The sequence below is a fragment of the Monodelphis domestica genome, chromosome 4 (genome assembly GCF_027887165.1).
Source record: "Monodelphis domestica isolate mMonDom1 chromosome 4, mMonDom1.pri, whole genome shotgun sequence".
Taxonomy (NCBI): Eukaryota; Metazoa; Chordata; class Mammalia; order Didelphimorphia; family Didelphidae; genus Monodelphis; species Monodelphis domestica.
In genome coordinates this window covers 179,902,017-179,922,384 of record NC_077230.1, presented here as the reverse complement: position 1 = coordinate 179,922,384, position 20,368 = coordinate 179,902,017, and the positions used below count along the sequence as shown (strand labels likewise).

The 20,368-nt window shown below is 35.6% G+C and overlaps 1 protein-coding gene across 2 annotated transcripts in view; it reads left to right on the top strand.

The window, feature by feature from the left end:
* Window positions 1–14,505, top strand: part of CFAP210 (cilia and flagella associated protein 210) — a 75,442-nt gene extending 60,937 nt beyond the window's left edge. For both annotated transcript variants that reach the window (XM_007494338.2, XM_007494341.2), the window contains 3 exons: window positions 8,693–8,885; window positions 11,067–11,231; window positions 13,951–14,505. In XM_007494338.2, coding sequence (XP_007494400.1) covers window positions 8,693–8,885; window positions 11,067–11,231; window positions 13,951–14,295 — 703 coding nt within the window. In that variant the 3' untranslated portion in view covers window positions 14,296–14,505. The remainder of the gene's footprint in view (window positions 1–8,692; window positions 8,886–11,066; window positions 11,232–13,950) is intronic.
* The last annotated feature ends 5,863 nt before the right edge of the window (window positions 14,506–20,368 follow it).

Below are 20,368 nucleotides of genomic sequence, written 5' to 3'. Positions count from 1 at the left end.
TTACAAACAATCAAGGAAAATTACTTATTGCTTTTAATAAAATGGAATAATTAATCAACAGTTATTAAAAGACAATTCAACAATCATATCATTGAGGTTGAGGGGTACTGGGAACACAATTCAGATTTAGACTGGTGTCTTACTAGGGACTTTTTGAGTTACTGATTTGTGTAATCGAATCACTGAGGCATACTGAAACTTGATGTACTTGTACTTATCACATGGGCCTCTCTGATTTGTGTGCTGGCTTCATGAGAATAGGTTTCTGTGAGTGGGAAAGTTTTGGGTTTGGCCTGTAGCTGTGGTTTTGCTGGGAATTATGTACCTAAGTAAAAGTTAACCCATGATAGTCTTTTTGGGACTGGGTTTAAGGGTCTTATCTTTTGGTGATGTTTTAGAGAATTAGGGTACAGTTGTTTTGCTCTTGCATTATTTCTTTTGAGACCAGGAGGAATAATAATCATATCAATTCATAGGTAAGGGGCATTGATGAAAGAGGTCATGTAAAAGGGATAGAGTGGGCAATCACATCTTGCCAAGGACCATTCTGTGGTATCCTTAGCTACCATGCGTAACTCTGTCAATGCATTGTGGCCTGATGGCTCCCAGCATGCAATAATATAAACAGCCTCTGTTTTTTAGTTCTCTTTGGATTTGTTTTACTTTAATATTTTTTCTCTTGATTTTGTTGCTATTGTTTTTCAATGTAGTCATAGTATGTATTATTCTTGTTCTCTTTTGAACTCTCCATATAGTTCCCTTATTTTCTTTTATACTTCTAATATTTGTCATTTTAAATAACATAATGCATATATTCTGTTACATTCAAATATCACAGTCTATTTAGCCATTTCTCCTAATTGTATTTGTGCTATTTCCAGTTATTTTGTTATTACAAACAGAGCTTCTATGAATATATTAGTATATACACAGCTTTTTATCCTCTCAATAATTCTCTTAGGGCCAGTTCCTAGTAATGAGATCCCTAGGTCAATGAGGACTAACAGCTTTACAGCTTTTCAGCTCTTAATGTATATTTCCATCTTGTTTTCTAAAAAACAATTCATAACTGTTCTAGTGATGTAATATAAGGCCTATTTTTTTCATGTTTCTGTCAGCATTTAATTTGGTCGACTTAATTTGTCTGGTTCTCAGTTAACAAGTTAACATACATCATCACCAGGGCCATATTTAACTAGATTGGTCTTAGGCAGCAGACACAATCTGTTGTCAGGACTGTCTCTTTCTTTCTTTCTTTCTTTCTTTCTTTCTTTCTTTCTTTCTTTCTTTCTTTCTTTCTTTCTTTCTTTCTTTCTTTCTTTCTTTCTTTCTTTCTTTCTTTCTTTCTTTCTTTCTTTCTTTCTTTCTTTCTTTCTTTCTTAAACCCATACCTTCCGTCTTGGAGTCCATACTGTATATTGGCTCCAAGGCAGAAGAGTGGTAAGGGCTAGGCAATGGAAGTCAAGTGACTTGCCCAGGGTCACACAGCTGGGAAGTATCTGAGGCCGATTTGAACCTAGGACCTCCTATCTCTAGACCTGGCTCTCAATTCACTGAGCTTACCCAGTCTCCCCCTCCGCCCCCCCCCCAGACCATACTCTTTCTTAAACAAAGTCTTTCCAGCTTGGTTATACCCAGTGGAACTTTTGTTCCAATGCTACAACCCCTCAGGAATGCAGAATTATCTCCATAGTATGATGAGTATTGGAGTAAGACCTTTGAAGAATATTTACAGTTTCTAAACCATTGTTGTCCCATCAGAAGCTATGTTTGGATTATATATGTGCTCAGGTTTATATCTACTGCTAGCTTCATGCAGGTGTGTGTGGGTTCTCCAGATATCTATCATATTAACTCATATGAGGTTCTATTCATCTCCTTATTTTCTTATTTATTTATTGGTTAGATTTATCTACTTCTGAGAGGGGAAAGTTATAAAGTCCCCCACTATTATTATTTTGTTGTCTATTTCCATCTGTATCTCATTTATTTTTTTCCTTTAAAAATCTGGATGTTATAATTCTTGGTATATAGGTCCAATATTGATAATGCTTGTTACCCATAACAGCCCCCAACATAATATAATTATCCTGTTCATCTCTTCCGAGTATATCCATTTTAGTCCCAAATCTGTCAGAGATAATGACTATTACCACTGCCATCTCTGGATCAGCTGAAGCATAGTATATTCTATTCTAGCTCTTCACCTTTACTCTATGTGCCTCATTTTCAATGTTTATTGTAAACAGCACATCAGCTTCTGGTTTTTTATACTTTCTGCTATCTGTTTTCTTTTAATTTTTTGCCACCACAAAGAGTAAAACTATAAATATTTTTGTACAAGTATTTTTCCTTATTATCTCTTTAGGGTACAAACCCAATAGTAGCATGGCATTCTTTTAAAGGGTAGGCATTCTTTTAAAGCCCCTTGGGCATAATTCCAAATTGCCCTCCAGAATGGTTGGACCAATTCACAACTCTACCAGCAGTGTCCAATTTTGCCACATCCCCTCCAATACCTCAGAGTTGTTTTAATTTGCATTTCTCTAATCAGGAGGGATTTAGAACACTTTTCCATGTGCATATTGATAGTTTTGATTTCATTACATGAAAACTGCCTATTCATGTCCCTTGACCATTAGTCAATTGGGGAATGTCTTGATTTTTTGTAAATTTGACTTAGTTCCTTACATATTTAGGAAATTAAACCTTTGTCAGAGAATTTTGTTATAAAAATGTTCTTTCAGATGCCCTCCCAATTGGGGAAATGGATGAACAAATTGTGGTATATGTTGATGATGAAATAATTAACTGGAGGAATTTCATGTGAACTGGAACAACCTCTAGGAATTGATGCAGAGTGAAAGGAGCAGAACCAGGAGAACATTATACACAGAGACTGATACACTGGGGTACAATCGAATGTAATGGACTTCTCTACTAGTAGCAATGCAACGATCCAGAACAATTTGGAGGGACTTATGGGAAAGAACGCTATACACATTCAAAGGAAGAACTGTGGGAGTAGAAACACAGAAGAAAAACAACTGCTTGATCACATGGATTGATGGGGATATGATTAGGAATGTAGACTCTAATAAAAATAATGTAGATCATTTAAAGATCACTCTAGTGCAAATATCAATAATATGGAAATAGGTCTTGATCAATGACACATGTAAAACCTAATGGAACTGTGCATCAGCTATGGGAGGGGGCTTAGAGGAAGGGAGGGAACAAACATGAATCTTGTAACCATGGAAAAATACTCTAAATTAACTAATTAAGTAAAGTTTTCTCAAGATAAAAAAATGTTCTCCCAGTTTGTTGCTTCCTTCTAATTTTGGTTGCATTGATTTTGTTTGTACAAAAAGTTTTAATTTGATATAATCAAAGTTATTCACTTTACATTTTGTAATGTTCCCTGTCTCTTGATTGGTGTTAAATTCTTTCCTTTCCCACAAATCTGACAGGTATTTTATTCTATGTTCACCTGATTTATTTATGATTTCAGTCTTTATACTTAAGTCATTTACCCATTTTGAATTTATCTTGGTATAGGGTATAAGATGTTGTTCTAAACCTAATTTTTCCCATACTGTTTTTGAATTTTCCCAGCAGTTTTTGTCAGATAGTGAGGTCTTATCTCAAAAGTTGGGGTCTTTGGGTTTATCTTTCCATTTTCTTTCCATGGGTGAATGCATCCCATTTATACCCAATGTCATAGTTACTACCTGTGCATTTCCATCCACTCTGTTCCTCCTCAGTATTTGTCCCCCTCTTCCTTTCTTTCCACCATATCCCTCCTCTGTTAGAAGGGTAGGTAGCATGCTTTGTCATTGTTCCTCAGGAATAGTGGTTGGTCTTTAAATTGATCAGAGTTCCTAAGTCTCTTAGAACTGTTTGTTGTAACAATAATTTTATCATTGTATCAGTTATTATGATTCTGCTCACTTGAATATTTATCATTTTGTATAAATCTTTGCAGGTTTCTCTAAAAACTGTACCTTTCTTTTCTTAGGGCTCAACAATATTACATTCATATACCATATTTTGTTTTGTTATTCCCTAATTTATTAGCATCCCCTTAGTTTCTAGTTCTTTGCTACTACAAAAAGAGCTACTGTAAATGTCTTTGTCCACATGGATCCTGTTATTTCTTTGATCTCTTCAGGGTAGAGACTCAGTAGTGGTATTACCGAATCAAAGACCTTCATAGTTTACTAGCTTTTAGGGTATAGTTCCACAATTCTTTCCAGAATGGCTAGATGAGTTCACAATTCTACCTGTGGTGCTGGTTTTCCATAGCCTTTTAAATAATTGTCATTTTCCTTTTTTTGTCAACTTTGCCAATCCATTGGGTGTGAGTTTGAACCATAGAGTTCTTTAATGTGCATTTCTCTAATTGTGATTTGTAGTATTTTCAAACGCATTCAAGAGGAATTTGTCTAATTTCCAATGAAACAACTGAGGCAGAACTCTGAGCCAAGAAGAATTTATTAAAGGGAGCTGGCCACCTTTAACAAACAGGATCCTAGATCTTTCTTACAATCTGAAATCCCTCCATATTCTAGAGTACAAGTTTTATAAAATTCTGGACAGTTCAGATGAAGCACAAAATACAAAATATCATTGGTATTCACATTGGGGTTTACAAATTAATGGACTATTAGTAAATCCCAGGATAACAGACCAGTAGATCTCCACCAGATTGTTGCATAATGTTGAGCAATTGTTCCCTTAATATTAAGTACAAAGCAGGTAGAATCCTACCCAAATCCTGGCAATGGACTCCTAAAATAATTAAGTGACTTTCCATGAGTGATTATAAAAGGAACAAGAAAAGGGTCATCTCTGCTTACAAAATGGGTAGGTCATAAGATGGACAATGGAATAATTATCTCCCCAAGTTGGGTAACTAGAAAAACGTCAATGAGTGGAGGTTCCCTCTTCCTCTTCCCGATGTTGACACTTAATCATCAAGCTACATGGTTGGAAAAACCTCCTAGCTAGGATGTTTTTTTGGTTTAAACAAATGCACTTATGACTCTTAGTATACAGCCTTGAGCCTGTAGAGACCAGTTCATCAAGTTTTTTGGAGTTATGGAACAGGATAAGAGGAATGAGGTTGGGATCAAGAGGGTCACAGATAGACATACAGACTCAAAGGCTTCTTGCTAATCAGTTGACAAAGTTTATTGATTTCAGATAGATACTTATAGAGGACTGAATTAAGCAGAGGGATTAGATCACTCAAAATGGAAGTGATTTCACAGGATGGAGACAATGGATTTAGATTATCTCAGTGGCTCTAAACAGAGTTTTCTATAGGTGATAATTCAGTATGTCAGTGTGTAACCATCTAACCAAGTTTCCCACAGAATTCTTGTATCTATCAATAGTTTCCTGGAAGAATGTACAGTATTTGGGGAGAGAAGGGGTTGCTTTCTCATGCTGAGGAGCAAGCTACATGATTGGCTGTTTCTAAGCTATGGCTTCCCAGTGACCTTGCCAACTGGGGTTCATTCTCACTACTGGGGGCAACATTTGCATTGTAATGCAAATGATATAGAAAAGGGGGAAACCACAGATATTGCTATGATTAAAATGTAAAATGGTAAAAAATATGGTAAAAATAGTAAAAAATGTAAAATAAAAAATAAAATATTGGTTTAAATTAAATATTTAAGCTTACTTATGAAAATGAAAAAAATATAGAAACAGACTTAAAAAAGGTTAAAACAGTTAATACCCATAAAAATTGTTTAGAAATTTCCTAAAGTTTTCTAAATTTTCAAAAATTATGATTGTATTAAATCTCAAAATTAGAAAGTAATGACACATCCTATAGAAAAATCTGGTTCAATTTAAGTGGTTATCTTTATTTTTAAAAATATTACAAAAGGCAAAAATTACCATCTATTGTGTCAGCTTAAAACTAAACTTTAAGCTACTGAATCTTAGTCAAATAATGCCTACTGTGTTGATTATTTGTAAAAGGTTATTTGAGTAAACCGGGATTGAGATCAAAATGTAAAAATTAAAAATATTAAAGTAAAAAGAAGTTCAAATATTATTAATCTGCTATTGTGAAATGCCATTGAAGATTAACATGCATTAAAATACAATTTGTCAATGGGTAATGTGTAAAAATTAAGTATATATGCAGCTATATTGTAAGGAAAATTTTTCAACAAAAATTATATATGTATAAGTATGCATACACATATCTCAATTGAATAAACTACTTAAATACTTATATGGAAATATTGGAAATGTAAGAATATAAAAAATTTTGGAGAAGAAATCTAGAATTTGTCTTTACATCAAATGCAAATTGTACACTAAGGATTTCTAAAATTTTAAACAAACAAAGCAACTTCAAAACTCTTTCAAAACTGTTTTTTTGCAAACAAAAACACTTAAATCTTTTACTCAAGAACTGCTTTTAAACCAGGTTTCCTCCATCCTGTACTTTAAATTTAAAAATCATTCTGAATTTAACAAACACCAAGTAAAGAGAATATTTCACTATACAAAGTAGGGCCAATAATGAGGTTTCTACATGAGGCATCAAACCTCAGTTTGACATTCCTTTTAAGAATATCATGAATTAAGTTTTACTTTCAAAGCTGTCCTTTTTTTATATATCCTTCTGAAATTGCTTCTTTCTGTGCATATTTGTAAATGCTTAAATAACCAACCCTGTTTCTTCTTTTTTGACAATTCTATTTCTATTTTCCCTTTCACTGAAATTCTTTCCATCCTCCCAACCCATTCTGTTTTTGTACAGATAATCTTTCAACCTAAGAGTAATAAATTCTCTTTATGCCTATTAAGTTCTACAGTGTCAACTTTCGGTTCATCCAGATTACTGTGGTCTTTTTTGATCTTCCCCTCTCAACTTTGAGTCATTTTAGATTTAGTTCCTTGAGGACAGGGAGCTATGAGTCCCTAAATGTCTTTTACTTTTCCAGAGCTTGTGAGTAGATAATAATGTATCTTTATACATGTAGGCATACGGACTATGAAAACAAAGGATTAAGCAAAATTTCAGTTTAGGCTCTGTGCCCCAGAGCCCCATATGGTATGGATCTTAAAATTATGGAAGACTGATGAAAATATCATAAGATGTGAGGGAGTGAGACCTCTTTCTCTATAAACAGAGAACCAGAGATCCTACCTTTAGGCTATTTTGAAGCTGGTACACTTACACCAGTGAGATCAACAGAAGACTAAAACCAGACATCCTACTTCCCACCCCAACCTCCCAAAGCCTAGAAAAATGTGCCACCAAACTAGAGACATTCAGCCACTATGTTCCCATTCATTCGAGATCAAACTGAGATGATAGCAACCCCCTACCACTATTTGATACAAATTATTAGGCTTTCAGCAACAAAGTTGTGTGAATACACTGGCTTTCATTTTTCTGGTATGGACAGAGACTTACCACAAGAATCAGCCATTTAGAGAGAATTTATTGCTAAATGGTGTGTGAAAAACAAATCAGCTCTCAAACCCCAAGCATTTAGGCACTTACTATGTGCCAGGCACTGTGAGTGTTAAGCACTTTACAAATATTATCTCATTTCATCAGAAAGTTTTTTGGTGATACTTTTGTGGTCAAAATCTCAGATCTTTGGATCATTTATTTATAGATTTATAATGGGAAGGGACCTTCTCGGATATCATTCAGTCCAGTCCCATCATTTTAGGCATGGTTAAATATTGCAGCCTTATATTGTGTTTTCAGAGTGTAACACTCCTGTGACTTAATGGGACATACTAAAGGGTCTCCCTACTTCCAGGCATGGAATCAATGGAATGATTTTGCTATATATTGAGCCATAGTCTGCTTTAAAGAAATATACCTATGGTGAATACTGATTCTTTTTGTAAATACATTCACATCATCCATTTTTGTCAGAAGACCATATTAAGGTGATAAGAAGTCCAATTCTAAAGCCCTTGGAAAGTGAAAAAAAAAAAGACAGATTTATAGACTAATGAGATTTTTTTTTTAATTTTAAACATTATTTTATTTGGTCATTTCCAAACATTATTCACTGGAAACAAAGATCATTTTCTTTTCCTCCCCGCCACCCCCACCACATTTCCCTCTCCCATAGCCGACGCACGATTCCACTGGTTATCACATGTGTTCTTGATTCGAACCCATTTCCCTGTTGTTGGTATTTGCATTAGAGTGTTCATTTAGAGTCTCTCCTCAGTCATATCCCCTCAACCCCTGTAGTCAAGAAGTTGCTTTTCATTGGTGTTTTTACTCCCACAGTTTATCCTCTGCTTGTGGATTGTATTTTTTAGATCCCTGCAGATTGTTCAGGGACATTACACCGCCCCTAATGGAGAAGTCCATCACCTTCGATTGTACCACAATGTATCAGTCTCTGTGTACAATGTTTTCCTGGTTCTGCTCCTTTCGTTCTACGTCACTTCCTGGAGGTTGTTCCAGTCTCCATGGAATTCCTCTACTTTATTATTCCTTTTAGCACAATAGTATTCCATCACCAACATATACCACAATTTGTTCAGCCTAATGAGATTTTTTAAAACAACTAATGTAAAGGCAAAAACAAGGGAATGGAAAATATTCCAGATTTTTTAAGTTACAGTGGCACCTGAACAAACCCTTATCTATTTTTGACAAGTTATGGCAATTCCATTGCAGGCTTATGGAAGAACGTAAGGAGAGGATTTTTAACTTCCTGAATGAACTTAATAGAAAGAAACTTGACAATGCAGATGATATTATTGCCAGAGATAAAGCAGAAGCTGATGAAGAATATGAACAGGCTGAAAAAGAAAAAGAAGAAAAAAGAAAGACACGGATAAAAGAGATTGAAGACTATAGATCTGAAGTGGTAAAGTATTTTTTTTTATGAAAAGTGCAAAGCCCTGAGTTAGGAATGGGTATACCAATTTTCCAACAAAGCCAAAATTTAACCACTAAAAATTTAACTATTCTTATACTTCAGAGATAATATAACTTAGAGAATTGTGCAGTCAGTCACAGAACATTAGAGCTAGAATGAACTCCAGTGATCATCTACCACTCTAACCCATCATTTGGTAAGAAAAAACTTAGGGCCACAGAAATAATTTTACTTGCTCAAGGTCATGCCAGGGTAGGGCTATCCTAGAAATCAGGTCTTTTCACTCCTATTTCAGTGTTCTTTTCATTACCCTATGGCACATTGGGCTTAGTTAAGGGAACTAGGAGGAGGAGGAGGAAAGATCCACCTTTCTCTTCCTAATCTGACCATAAGTAAGTAATATTTGTAGCTGCTTGGAGGCTATTGTTTTGTTTTTCAAAAAAGAATGAAGGGGATTGTAAGAACTCTGTATTTGTCAGCCTTAATAATGAACCCATCAGTTGTGGTTCCTGCCTCCTGAACCAAGGATTGTGGGACATAGGGAGAATGGACTACATATATTGACAGATCTGTAGAGAAATTCCTTTTTGGTATTTCAGAGCTAGTGCTTTAGATTTTAGTCTCTAAGATCTAGTCCTTTATAAAAATCTTAAGGTATTCATAGCTATTACATTCATTTAATATTTTTGAATTAACAAAATATAAGGAAGTATCATTGTCCGAGTAAATATTTCATTTAAATCATTTTTTAAAATTGTAGGTTAAAATAGTTTATTTTTTCCATTTTGGAGAATAAAATTAACACAAATGTCTAATTTTCACAGCCATTCTATGTATATTTGCTTATACAAAGACAATACTGATGGTTCATCCCAAAAGTAGCTGTAGTATAATGGACAGAGCACTGGATTTAGAATAAGGCTCTGATTCCTCCCCATTTGCCTGGCTTTGTGGCCTTGTCACTTAAATCCCTCTGGTCCCAAGTTTTTTCATCTCATTTATCTCACTGAGTTGCTATTAAGATTAAATGACAATGTATGTAAAAGTGTGTCATAATCTGTAACATACCATATAAATGGCAGATATCCTAATGTTTTCTTTTTTTCCACTGTTCTTGAGGTTTACATGGAATTAAGAGGTTAGACCAAGAAGAGCAGAACAAAGCTAACTGACCCATATGGGAATTGGCCCTTAGACCATGACTTCATTCTCACTGTACTATTCAATTAGGCTCATTCAGAAAACAAAAATAAATAAATGAATAACAGAAACAAAAAAACTACATTGCTATTTCCCAATGACTTCTGCCCATCTCTCCCCATCACCACACACACACACACATACACACACACACACACACACACACACACACACACACACACACCTCTCTCTCTCTCAAGATATTGGCCATGCCTGAAAATGTGTATTTCATTTCTCACTTTTAGTCCCCCACCTCTCTCTGAGAGGAAGGAAGTTTATTACACCATCTACTTCTGATTAGTGACTGCATTAATGAGACTGCTAGTCTTTCTGTCTTTTGCTTCCTTTACATTATTGTGGTCATCATGTAAATTGTTCTGCTGATTTTGCTTACTTAGCTCTGTCTTAATTCCTACAAACAGTTCATAAGAATGTCTTAGTTTTCACAAGGTTTTCTGAATTCTGCATAGTCATCATTTCTTATGCTGCAATAATATTATACTATATTCATATTCTACAATTTGTTCATCTACTTAATCAATTATATCTCTCCAGTTCTTTGCTATAACAAAAAGGAGTGCCCTCTATATTTTTGTATATATGGGACTTCCTCGCTCTTTGACAAGATCAAAGTCTAGTGTTGTGACTTTTTTTAGTATAATTCCAAATTTCAATTTCTACCACACAACTCCAACATGACACTGTCTGTCTCCCCAAAGCCCTTCCAATATATTTTATACATTGTCTTTTGTTGGCTTTTGCAGTTTTGTGGCTATGAGGTAAAACCTCAAAGTTGTTTTAATTTACATTAAATAATTGAATTAATCCCTCACTAATAATCATTTAAAATATTTTTTATAGAGTTATTAGTAACTCGCATTTCTTTTGAAAGCAAGCAGGTTTGTTTTTTAGGTGACTGGCTAGAAATTTCTCTTACTTTCTTTCCCCTCTTTTTTTCCTCACATCTAGTTGAGAAATAAAGAGGAACAAAGAAGACAAAATAAAAAAGAATCTCAAGAAACCCTGCAATCTCTCATAAATGCGGATAATTTGTTTAGGGAACACCAGCAGGAAAAAAAACGAAGATCTGATGAGGACCACAGGACAGTGCAATCATTCATCATTCATCAGATAGTAATTATGGAAATATTCTTATTCCTAAATGTTTTATTTTCTTGTTAAAAATGCACACTCTAGCTAGTAGCATGGACAGCATAGTTTTGTGGTTTTTAAATTTTCTTTTCATGTACATTGACAATATATTATCTTATTTTGCTGGAGGAGATGGGGAAGGGCTGAGATTTTTAAACTAAATGACTATAATAGCAGAAGTTTTGATTTTGCAGGTTTCCATAATTGTTTAATCATAGTGACATTTCTCATACTTTTTTATATTTATAAATTTTTTTCAACACAAAACTACAGAAAACATTAAGAAAATAGAGAAGGGGGTTCAGTGGATAGAGAGCCAGGCCTAGAGATGAGACCTTCTGGTATCAAATATGTCCTCAGATACTTCCTAGCTGTGTGACCTTGGGCAAGTCACTTAACCCTAATCACCTAGCCCTTACTGCTCTTCTGCCCTGGAACTGATATTTACTGTCAATTCTAAGACAAAAGGTAAGGATTTAAAAAAATAAAATACAGAGGGCCATAAGATTCTTAATCTTTAATTTGTCCTTTGTCTGTATATCTCTCTCTTTTTAAAAACTTAATTTTTATATGTATTCCTTTTTTCAATTAAATAATTTTTAACAATTGTTTTCTTATATTTCTAACATAATCCAAATTTCCTCCCTTACCCTCCCTGGGACAGTAAATAATCTGGTACAGGTTATATAAGTGTGTTATAAAAGAAGAGACATTGCACATAGGAAAAACAAACTCATGAAGGAAATAAAGTGAAAAATGGTATGTTTTGATCTGCATTCAGATTCTGACAGTGCCTTCTATGGCTATGGATCACATTTTCCTCATGAGTCCCTTGGGGTTGTCTTGGATCCTTGTACTGCTTATAATAGTTTAGTTCTTCATAGTTGATCATTGTATAATGTTTCTGTTTTTGTATACATTATTCTCCTTGTTTTGTTTACCTCACTCTGTATTAGTTCATATGTCTTTCCAGGTTTTTCTGTTCATCATTTCTTTTGGTGTAATAGTGTAGTATTCCATTACAACTATATACCACAGCCATTTCCCAAGTAATGGACAGCCTCTCCTTCCAGTTCTTTGCTACCACAAAAATAATAAACATTGTTTTTCCTTTTTCTTTTATTTCTTTGGGATTCAGACCTACCAGTGGTATTGCTGAATCAAAGGGTATACATAATTTTATGGCCTTTCAGCTATGGTTTCAGATTGCTCTCCAGAATGGTTGCATCCGTTCACTGCTTCACCAACAGTGTATTAATATCTCAGTTTTCCCACATGCCCTCCAACATTTGTAATTTTCCTTTTTGGTCATATTAGCTAATTTAATATAGCATAACTATGCATACCTTTAATTTCTTCAACTGAGGACTGACTGTTCCTAACTTTTGACCACTTAGCAATTGAGGAATGACTTATATTCTCATAAAATTGGCTCACTTCTCTATATATCTGAGAAATAAGGCCTTTGTCAGAAATACTTGTTATAGAAAGTATTTTCCCTCAGTTTGTTCTACTTCTAATTTTGTTTGCATTGGTTTTGTTTGTACAAACTCTTTTTAATTTAATGTAATCATTATTTCATAATTAAGAATTATCCATTTTACTTCTCAGAATATTCTCTATATCTTTTTTTTTTAACCCTCACCTTCCCACTTGGAATCAATACTGTGTATTATTGGCTCCAAGGCAGAAGAGTGATAAGGAGTAGGCAATGGGGGTCAAGTGACTTGCCCAGGGTCACACAGCTGGGAAGTGTCTGAGGTCAGATTTGAACCTAGGACCTCCCGTCTCTAGGCCTGACTCTCAATCCACTGAGCCACCCAGCTGCCCCCTTCTCTATATCTTTTGTGGTCACAAATTCTTCCCTTTTCTATAGGTCTGATAGGTAATACTATTTTGTGTCCTCTAATTTATGATATTTCCCTTTGTTTCTAGATCATATATTCATTTTGACTTTACTAGGAGTATGGTGTAAGATGTTGGTCTGTGCTTATCTTCTACCAACTGTATATTTCTTGACACAGACATGAAATTGGGGAGGGGCCTTACAAGTTCCTTTTTTGAAGCAAGTTATAGGGTAACAGAGAAATTAAGATATGTGTACCAGGGAAATCTGTACAACTGGAATACTGGATATGTATAAAAATATCTTCCATCCTGGCTATTCATTTAGCAAATATTATTGAGCTGCTTTGTGTATAAGGCACTGTGCATAGTATTATGCTAGGGCAGTATATGGGAGAGTTTCTAAAATAACTGAATGATTGTCAGTGTAGTGTATAGCAAGATTGGAAAGAGAAAAGGTTTATAGTAGCCTCTATGAGGAGTGTTTCAGGGAAGAATAAGGATATTCCAGAGATGTATTTGCATGTCTAGTATATATTTATGTACACACACACACACACACAGAGTGAAGTATAGATTGTGAGGGTCCAGCTGAAATAAACTTGTAGTGGACTCAGTAGACATGTTTGTGTGACTTCCTTCACTTAGATAAAAGCAAAGATTTTGAAAGCCTTAAGATTATAGCTATAATTTTAGTTGATACATGTCTTTCAACATTTTCTGACACATTATAGCTTGCACCCATAACAGGCATGGCACATAGGCAGACACAACTTTCTTAATGAACATATTTCATCTAACTCGCATCCTGATTGTGTTAACCAATGTATAATCTCTCTCTTCTTTTTTCAAATAGGCTGAAAAGAAGGTTAATTCAAAGGAAGAATTGGAAAATAATTTGGACTATGACAGGGAAACTGAAGATATTGCAATTGAGAAGGAGAAGGAATTTAAACTGTATGCTAGAGAAGTCATTGAAGAGGAATCAAAATCAGCAAAAAATGTTTATCCTTTAGAACAAGCTGTAAAATTAGGTCCTGGAGGTGGTCACGGAATACCTTTTGAAGACAGAGGTGGAATCAGGCCCAGTTATCAGTCAAGGGATTTCTATGGAACCCAGCTCCCCAGTTATGCGGCTAGGAGAGAAATGAAATATGATAGTCTTGAAACGACAAAAAAAAGACTAGGTTTTACATGGTAGAAAACAAATTTTATTTTTTCACTTTAAGAAGAACTTTGTCTCAAAATTTTAATGCAGTTAACAGAAATATTTTCATTGCATATGTCATTGAATTACACTACTATTAAATGCTACTATAAATAAAATGACTTCATTAAAATATTGTTCTGTGTATGATAGTGATAGGCTGTTCAATTATGACTTGAAATAAAAGTCCCTGGTTTGATTTTTCTAAGATTTTTTTAATTCAAGTATAGCCTTTTAAGTAGTCTGGAGATAAATGTAATAAAAAGTGTGGAATCTTCTGAAAGGTTTTGATAGAGATATATTTTAATCCCATACATTATAATAAGAGCTAGAAGGATTGCTTAGAGTAACTCTGGCCTTTGTTGGGCTACAGAATAAACCAGGCCTATCGACAAGGGGAGGTTCTGACCTGGATGGAGGCTTTTTAATAGTATATTCCATAGTAATGATTTTTACAGCAGGTTTTTAGAGTACTCCCAGGGAGTGTGCAGCTACTTCAAGGGACATCACAAAGTATTCAGACCAATAATTAGAAATATATGTGTCATGCAGCATTTTTAGGAAGAGTTGGTCCAGTCATTTTTCAGTCATGTCCAATTCTTCATGCATTGATTTGGAGTGTTTTGCCATTTCTTTTTCCAATTCATTTGACAGATGAGGAAATTGAGGCAAACAGGGCTAACTGACTTGCCTTAGGGTCACACAGCTAGTAATTATTTGAGGTCACATTTGAACTCACGGCTTCCTGACTCCAGGCTCAGTGCTTTATCCACTGGGCCACCTAGCTGTTCTACAAAAAGAGGAGGGGAAATCACAAAAACAATAGAGTGAAAATTATGAAAATATATCCAAATTCATATGAATTGGGTGACTCAAAGTTGGCTAATTTTAATCCCTGATAACTATTAAGTACAATTTAGTTGAATTAAAGCAAGAAATCTCACACATACCATAATATCTAAATGGATTACTCTTTCTGAATACTATTACTAACAGTGTCTTATTTGCTTGGATTTTGTTTAGGTAAAAAACTTTTCAACTACATGCAATTGAAAGAATCTATTTTCTCTTTTGTGACTGACATTATCCCTGGCTTAAGAACTTTCTCCTTAGATAGCTGTGAACAGTACCGGATTTGGCTCATTTCTAATTTTATTATGGTACTATCTAATATTCAGGTTGCTTATCCACTCTCAGTTTATTGTGGGATATGGCATATAATGTTGATCAAAACCTAATCTCTGCCAAGTTGCTTTTCAATTTCCCAGAAATTCTTGTCAAATAGGGAGTTTTTGTGCAAATCTAGTTTATCACACATTGGGTTATTGAGTATAGTTATTTCTCATTCTTATCTAACCTGTTCCCATTGATCTCCTTTTCTATTTTTTTAACTAGCACCAGATAGTTTTGCTGATTGCCACTTTATAATTTCATTGGAGAGCTATTCATTCCTTTTTTGTATCACATATCTAAAATAAGGTTATAATGTCCAGTACACACAGAAATCTAGTGAATATATACCACTAAGAACCATTCCCTACTAGATAAATGGTGAAAGGATATGGACAACCCATTTTCAAAGGAAGAATAGCCAATTATTAACAGACATTAATGATTGCTTCAAGTCATTAATAAAAGAAATGCAAATAAAAATATCTCAGATTTCACCTAATTGGCTTTGCAAATGCTTGTTAAATGATAGGTAGTTTTAGAGATGGGTCTTTTATTCTTTTGAATTTCATCCTTAAAATTTATTCCTTGGGGCGAAGCCAAGATGGCAGAGATTTGCTTGAAAAGATATATAGAATCTCATTTTACATAATAGGATTGTTGCCCTCAAAGTTTTAAAGGATTTAAATTATTTTTCAAGGGTACTAAAAAAAATGAAATGTATACTCTTTCTGCAAAATGAAAAAAATTTATATTGCCCCAATGCAATATAAATGGTACATAGATTTGGCATTAAATTAAGGTTAAATTAATATGGTATTATATATACATACACATATATGTATATACTGTTTTATCTTGAGAAAAGATGCCAACCACAATGTCTGTTCATTGGGAAGAATCTGGTGAGAAAAAGAAGAGGCACAAAGGTCCTTTTTACAACAGATCCTCTACGACAGAAACTGATAGCAGTTAAAGTCTGAGACAAAGCACACGCAATGTAGGAGTCTAAAACTGGAAAGAGAGCAAAAAAAGAAACAACTATTAAACAAGTTATGTCTAGGGGTCCCTGAAAAAGTTAACAGGAACAGGAACAAGCCAACTAGCAGTAAATATAATAGAGAACCAAGGATGCAAATTTCAATAAGTATGGAATTTGAGGTGATTGATTTTGCAATCTAGAGAGATCATGCTATATTTTTGCCACATGCCAGCTCTGTACATACAAGATGAAGGTGGGGTGACTTACAAGACAAGAAAGTGAAAGAGTTGGAGGATTATCTAGTCAGTCAAGTGTTCCATGGAAGAATGGAAGTGCTTCAATGGGAAAACCAAAACAGATTTTCGAAAGGCAGAGGGGAAGCCAAATGTGCATCAATATGTTGGAGAAGAGAAGTGGGTGGCACAGAGAAAGACGGGGAGATTCATGGAATCTTTGGAACTATATAATAATGCTTGAGGCTTTTCCAACTGATAATGGATCTGAACCCCATGAAATAATGCTACCAGGAAAACCTATCCATTAAAAGGTTCAGGGAACAAAGACAGATCATGGTCAACAGAATGCCTGAAAGGGTGTAATAAGGCAATGCTCTGTTGCCTTGACAAGAGGCACATTGTTGTCCTTGGATATGATTGAGATCTAAAGACTTGTTAAATCTGATAAATGCCTATACCTAATAGCCTGCATAATCCCAAAGAACTCTTTCTAGGTTACCTTTTGGGTATTTTTCCCTATATGGGTACTTTGGTGATTCATTTCCAAAAGCAACCTAGAAATGGAATATGGGGACATGGTGTTTTCATCACTGGGGTAATAGTTAATTAAGAGCTAATTAAGTAATCTGATTAAGAATAGATTGTTAGTCAAAAAAGTAAGTTTCAGCACAGAGAGACATAGAACCTTTAAGGGAATGAAGAATTCTTAGGAATTCAGAGGGATGGAATTCCCAGAGAACCTCTAAGGAAAGGGCTGATAAAGATAAACAGGAGGAAGGAATCAATGAGCTTATTGAGGATTTAAGAAATGAAATAAAAAACCTAAAGCTATAAGTGAGACAGAGCACCAGGAAAAAAACCATAGCAGCAGTACGTGAGTACAGACCACTGAGACAGTTCTGTAATCAAAGAAGCTTTAATAATCATGGTCCATGGTGCTACATGTGTGGAAGAAATGGCCATTTGATGAGGGTTTGTAGAGCATAGGGACAAGTGTTCAGGCAGAATGGCAGATACTTCCCCAATAACTTTAGAACTACTGGAAGTTATTTCAGGGGAAACTAAGGCAGAGGTTACAGTGGATTCAGAGACTTTAGAGGCAATGGTTTTGGCAATGGATATAGATATGAATATCAGGACAGGAGACCTAAGTATCCAAATGCATACGAGGATAAGTATTATCAGGGTACCACCCAGACTGAGGATATGCAGACATACATAAAGAATGGGGCATGTCCAAAGTATTCACAGGTAGTTCGTGGCACATGGTGGTAGCAGTCAATTATGAAGGTTTTCCAAGGAGAGTGGAATTATAGATATTGCAAATGGGAATATAGGAACAGAGAATTTGGAAAATGAAGAAAGTAAAATAAGGAATGTAGAGAATTAAGGACAGGTTGAAGGGAATAGTTTTCCTGATCCCAAGTTAACAGCAGTAATTCAACTACACTCTACACAGAACGCCACCACACCTCATGTTACTCTGCAAGTGGGAACTGCTTTGTATGATCGTCTGCTTGACACTGGGGCTTCTAAGTCTGTACTAAAGAAATCACCTGATAAAGAATGTAATACTATGGGATCAATGAAAGTTGTAGGGATTTCAGGGATATCTTTTGAGGTCAAGAAGCTACCACTCAGGATGATTTCCTTTGATCCCCTGAGTGTGGAACATTCATTTCTATTAATGCCCAATTCCTCAGTGAATCTTATGAGGAGGGACTTGCTGTGTAAATTGAGGGCAACAATTGTGTATATCCCAACTAGTGACATATTTCTAGTTACAAGAGGAATTGGATCTATTCCCAGTATTGTTTTTAGAAAGCCCAAATACAAATAAAGAGGAGAATCATATATGTAAAATCCCTGCAGATATCCCTGAGTCATTATGGACATCCAGTTCAACAGATGTGGGGTTACTAAAATCAGCTGTGTCAGTGAGAACTCCTACTAGGGGAGGACTACCCCCCTTCTATTCCACAGTACCCACTAACTAGAGAAGCTATTGAAGGAATAATGCCAGTGACAGAATCCCTGATAAAGCAAAAGATTATAGTACCGTGCAGATCAGAATACAACACAATATTGCCAGTGAAGAAGCCCAAGTTGGATGCAACTGGGTAAGCTGTGTATCGCTTTTTTTTAAACCCTTAACTTCCATCTTGGAGCCAATGCTCCAAGGCAGAAGAGTGGTAAGGGCTAGGCAATGGGGGTCAAGTGACTTGCCCAGGGTCATACAGCTGGGAAGTGTCTGAGGCCAGATTTAAACCTAGGACCTCCTGTCTCTAGGCCTAGCTCTCAATCAACTGAGCTACCCAGATGTCCCCCTGTGTATCACTTTTGCAAGATCTCAGAGCAATTAATAACCATGTGGTAAAAAGGCATCCTGTTGTCCCAAATCCTGCAACAATAATTTTAACAATTCCCAGCCATGCAAAATATTTCACTATTGTAGAATTGTGCTCTGTATACTTTTCTATTCCCATTCATAAAAACTCAGAAGATATCTGCATTCATTTGGAAAAGTTCACAATACACATGGTGTCATTTGCCACAAGGTTATGCAGAAAGCCTGACAGGAGGCAGAGTCATGATCACGGTGTAGAGGCAGCAAAAGCTCAGACCTCTGAAAACCCTTCCTTACCAATTAAAAACCAAATGCTCCTAGGGGACTGAAAACCAAATCTAACAACAGGACAGAGCTAAGGAACCTTCCTGCTGGGCTCAACTTAAAAGGTACTCCTGCAAAAGCCTGAATTTGAGAACACTCAAATTTAAGGTTTATGGGGAAGGAGGAAGAAAGGTCCCAGGACCCCTCCCCCACCCACAATACTGAACCTCCAGCAGTGGCTGGAATCTGGGCAGGAAAGGGTGCTAGTCTAGAGGGAGTACCTTGTGCTCAAAGCTGTGCCAGGTTCAGTACCTTGTTCACAGGCTGCGAGGAGGCAGCTGGAGGAGAACCTCAAAGAAGGCAGCCCAATTGCAGCCAAGATACTCCATATCCCCCCCTCCCCCGAGGTTTTGGCCTCAGGGCACATCCAGCTCTCCAAGTTCAACTTCAAAGGGCTTAATCTTATCAAGTCTTCAGAGGGCAGAGAAGCTCAAGCTCCAACACCTTTTCCCCACAGACTGTTCTGAGAACCTTGCTAAGCTCCAAGGGGGAAGGTTGACAGAAAAGCCCAAACCCACAGATCTAGCACATAATGAGAGGAAGCAACTACAGGGGGGAAAAGAAGGAGCAAATATGAGTAAACAACAGAAAAAGAAATTACAATCGACAATTTCTATCCAGGCAATGACCAAATGATGAAAAATTGAACAAAAAGCAAATGTAACAGAGGAGGATCAAGGAGCACCAAGCAAAAACACAGAAACTTCAGCGAATTGGACATAGGCTTTGGAAAAATTGAAAATACAATTCAAAACACAATTAAGAGAGGATGAAGAGAATTGGGAAAAGAACTTAAAAAGCAAGATAAGTCACCTGGAAACAGAAAATAGTGTCTTAAAAGCCAAAATTAATCAGCTTGAAAATGAGGCAAAGGAGATGAAAGATCAGAAGAAGGATATCCAAAAAGCCAGGGTTGAAATTCAGTCTTTAAAAACCAGAATACAACAGTAAGAAGCAAGTGACTTCACAAGGCAGCAGGAAACTATAAAACAAAATCAAAAGAATGAA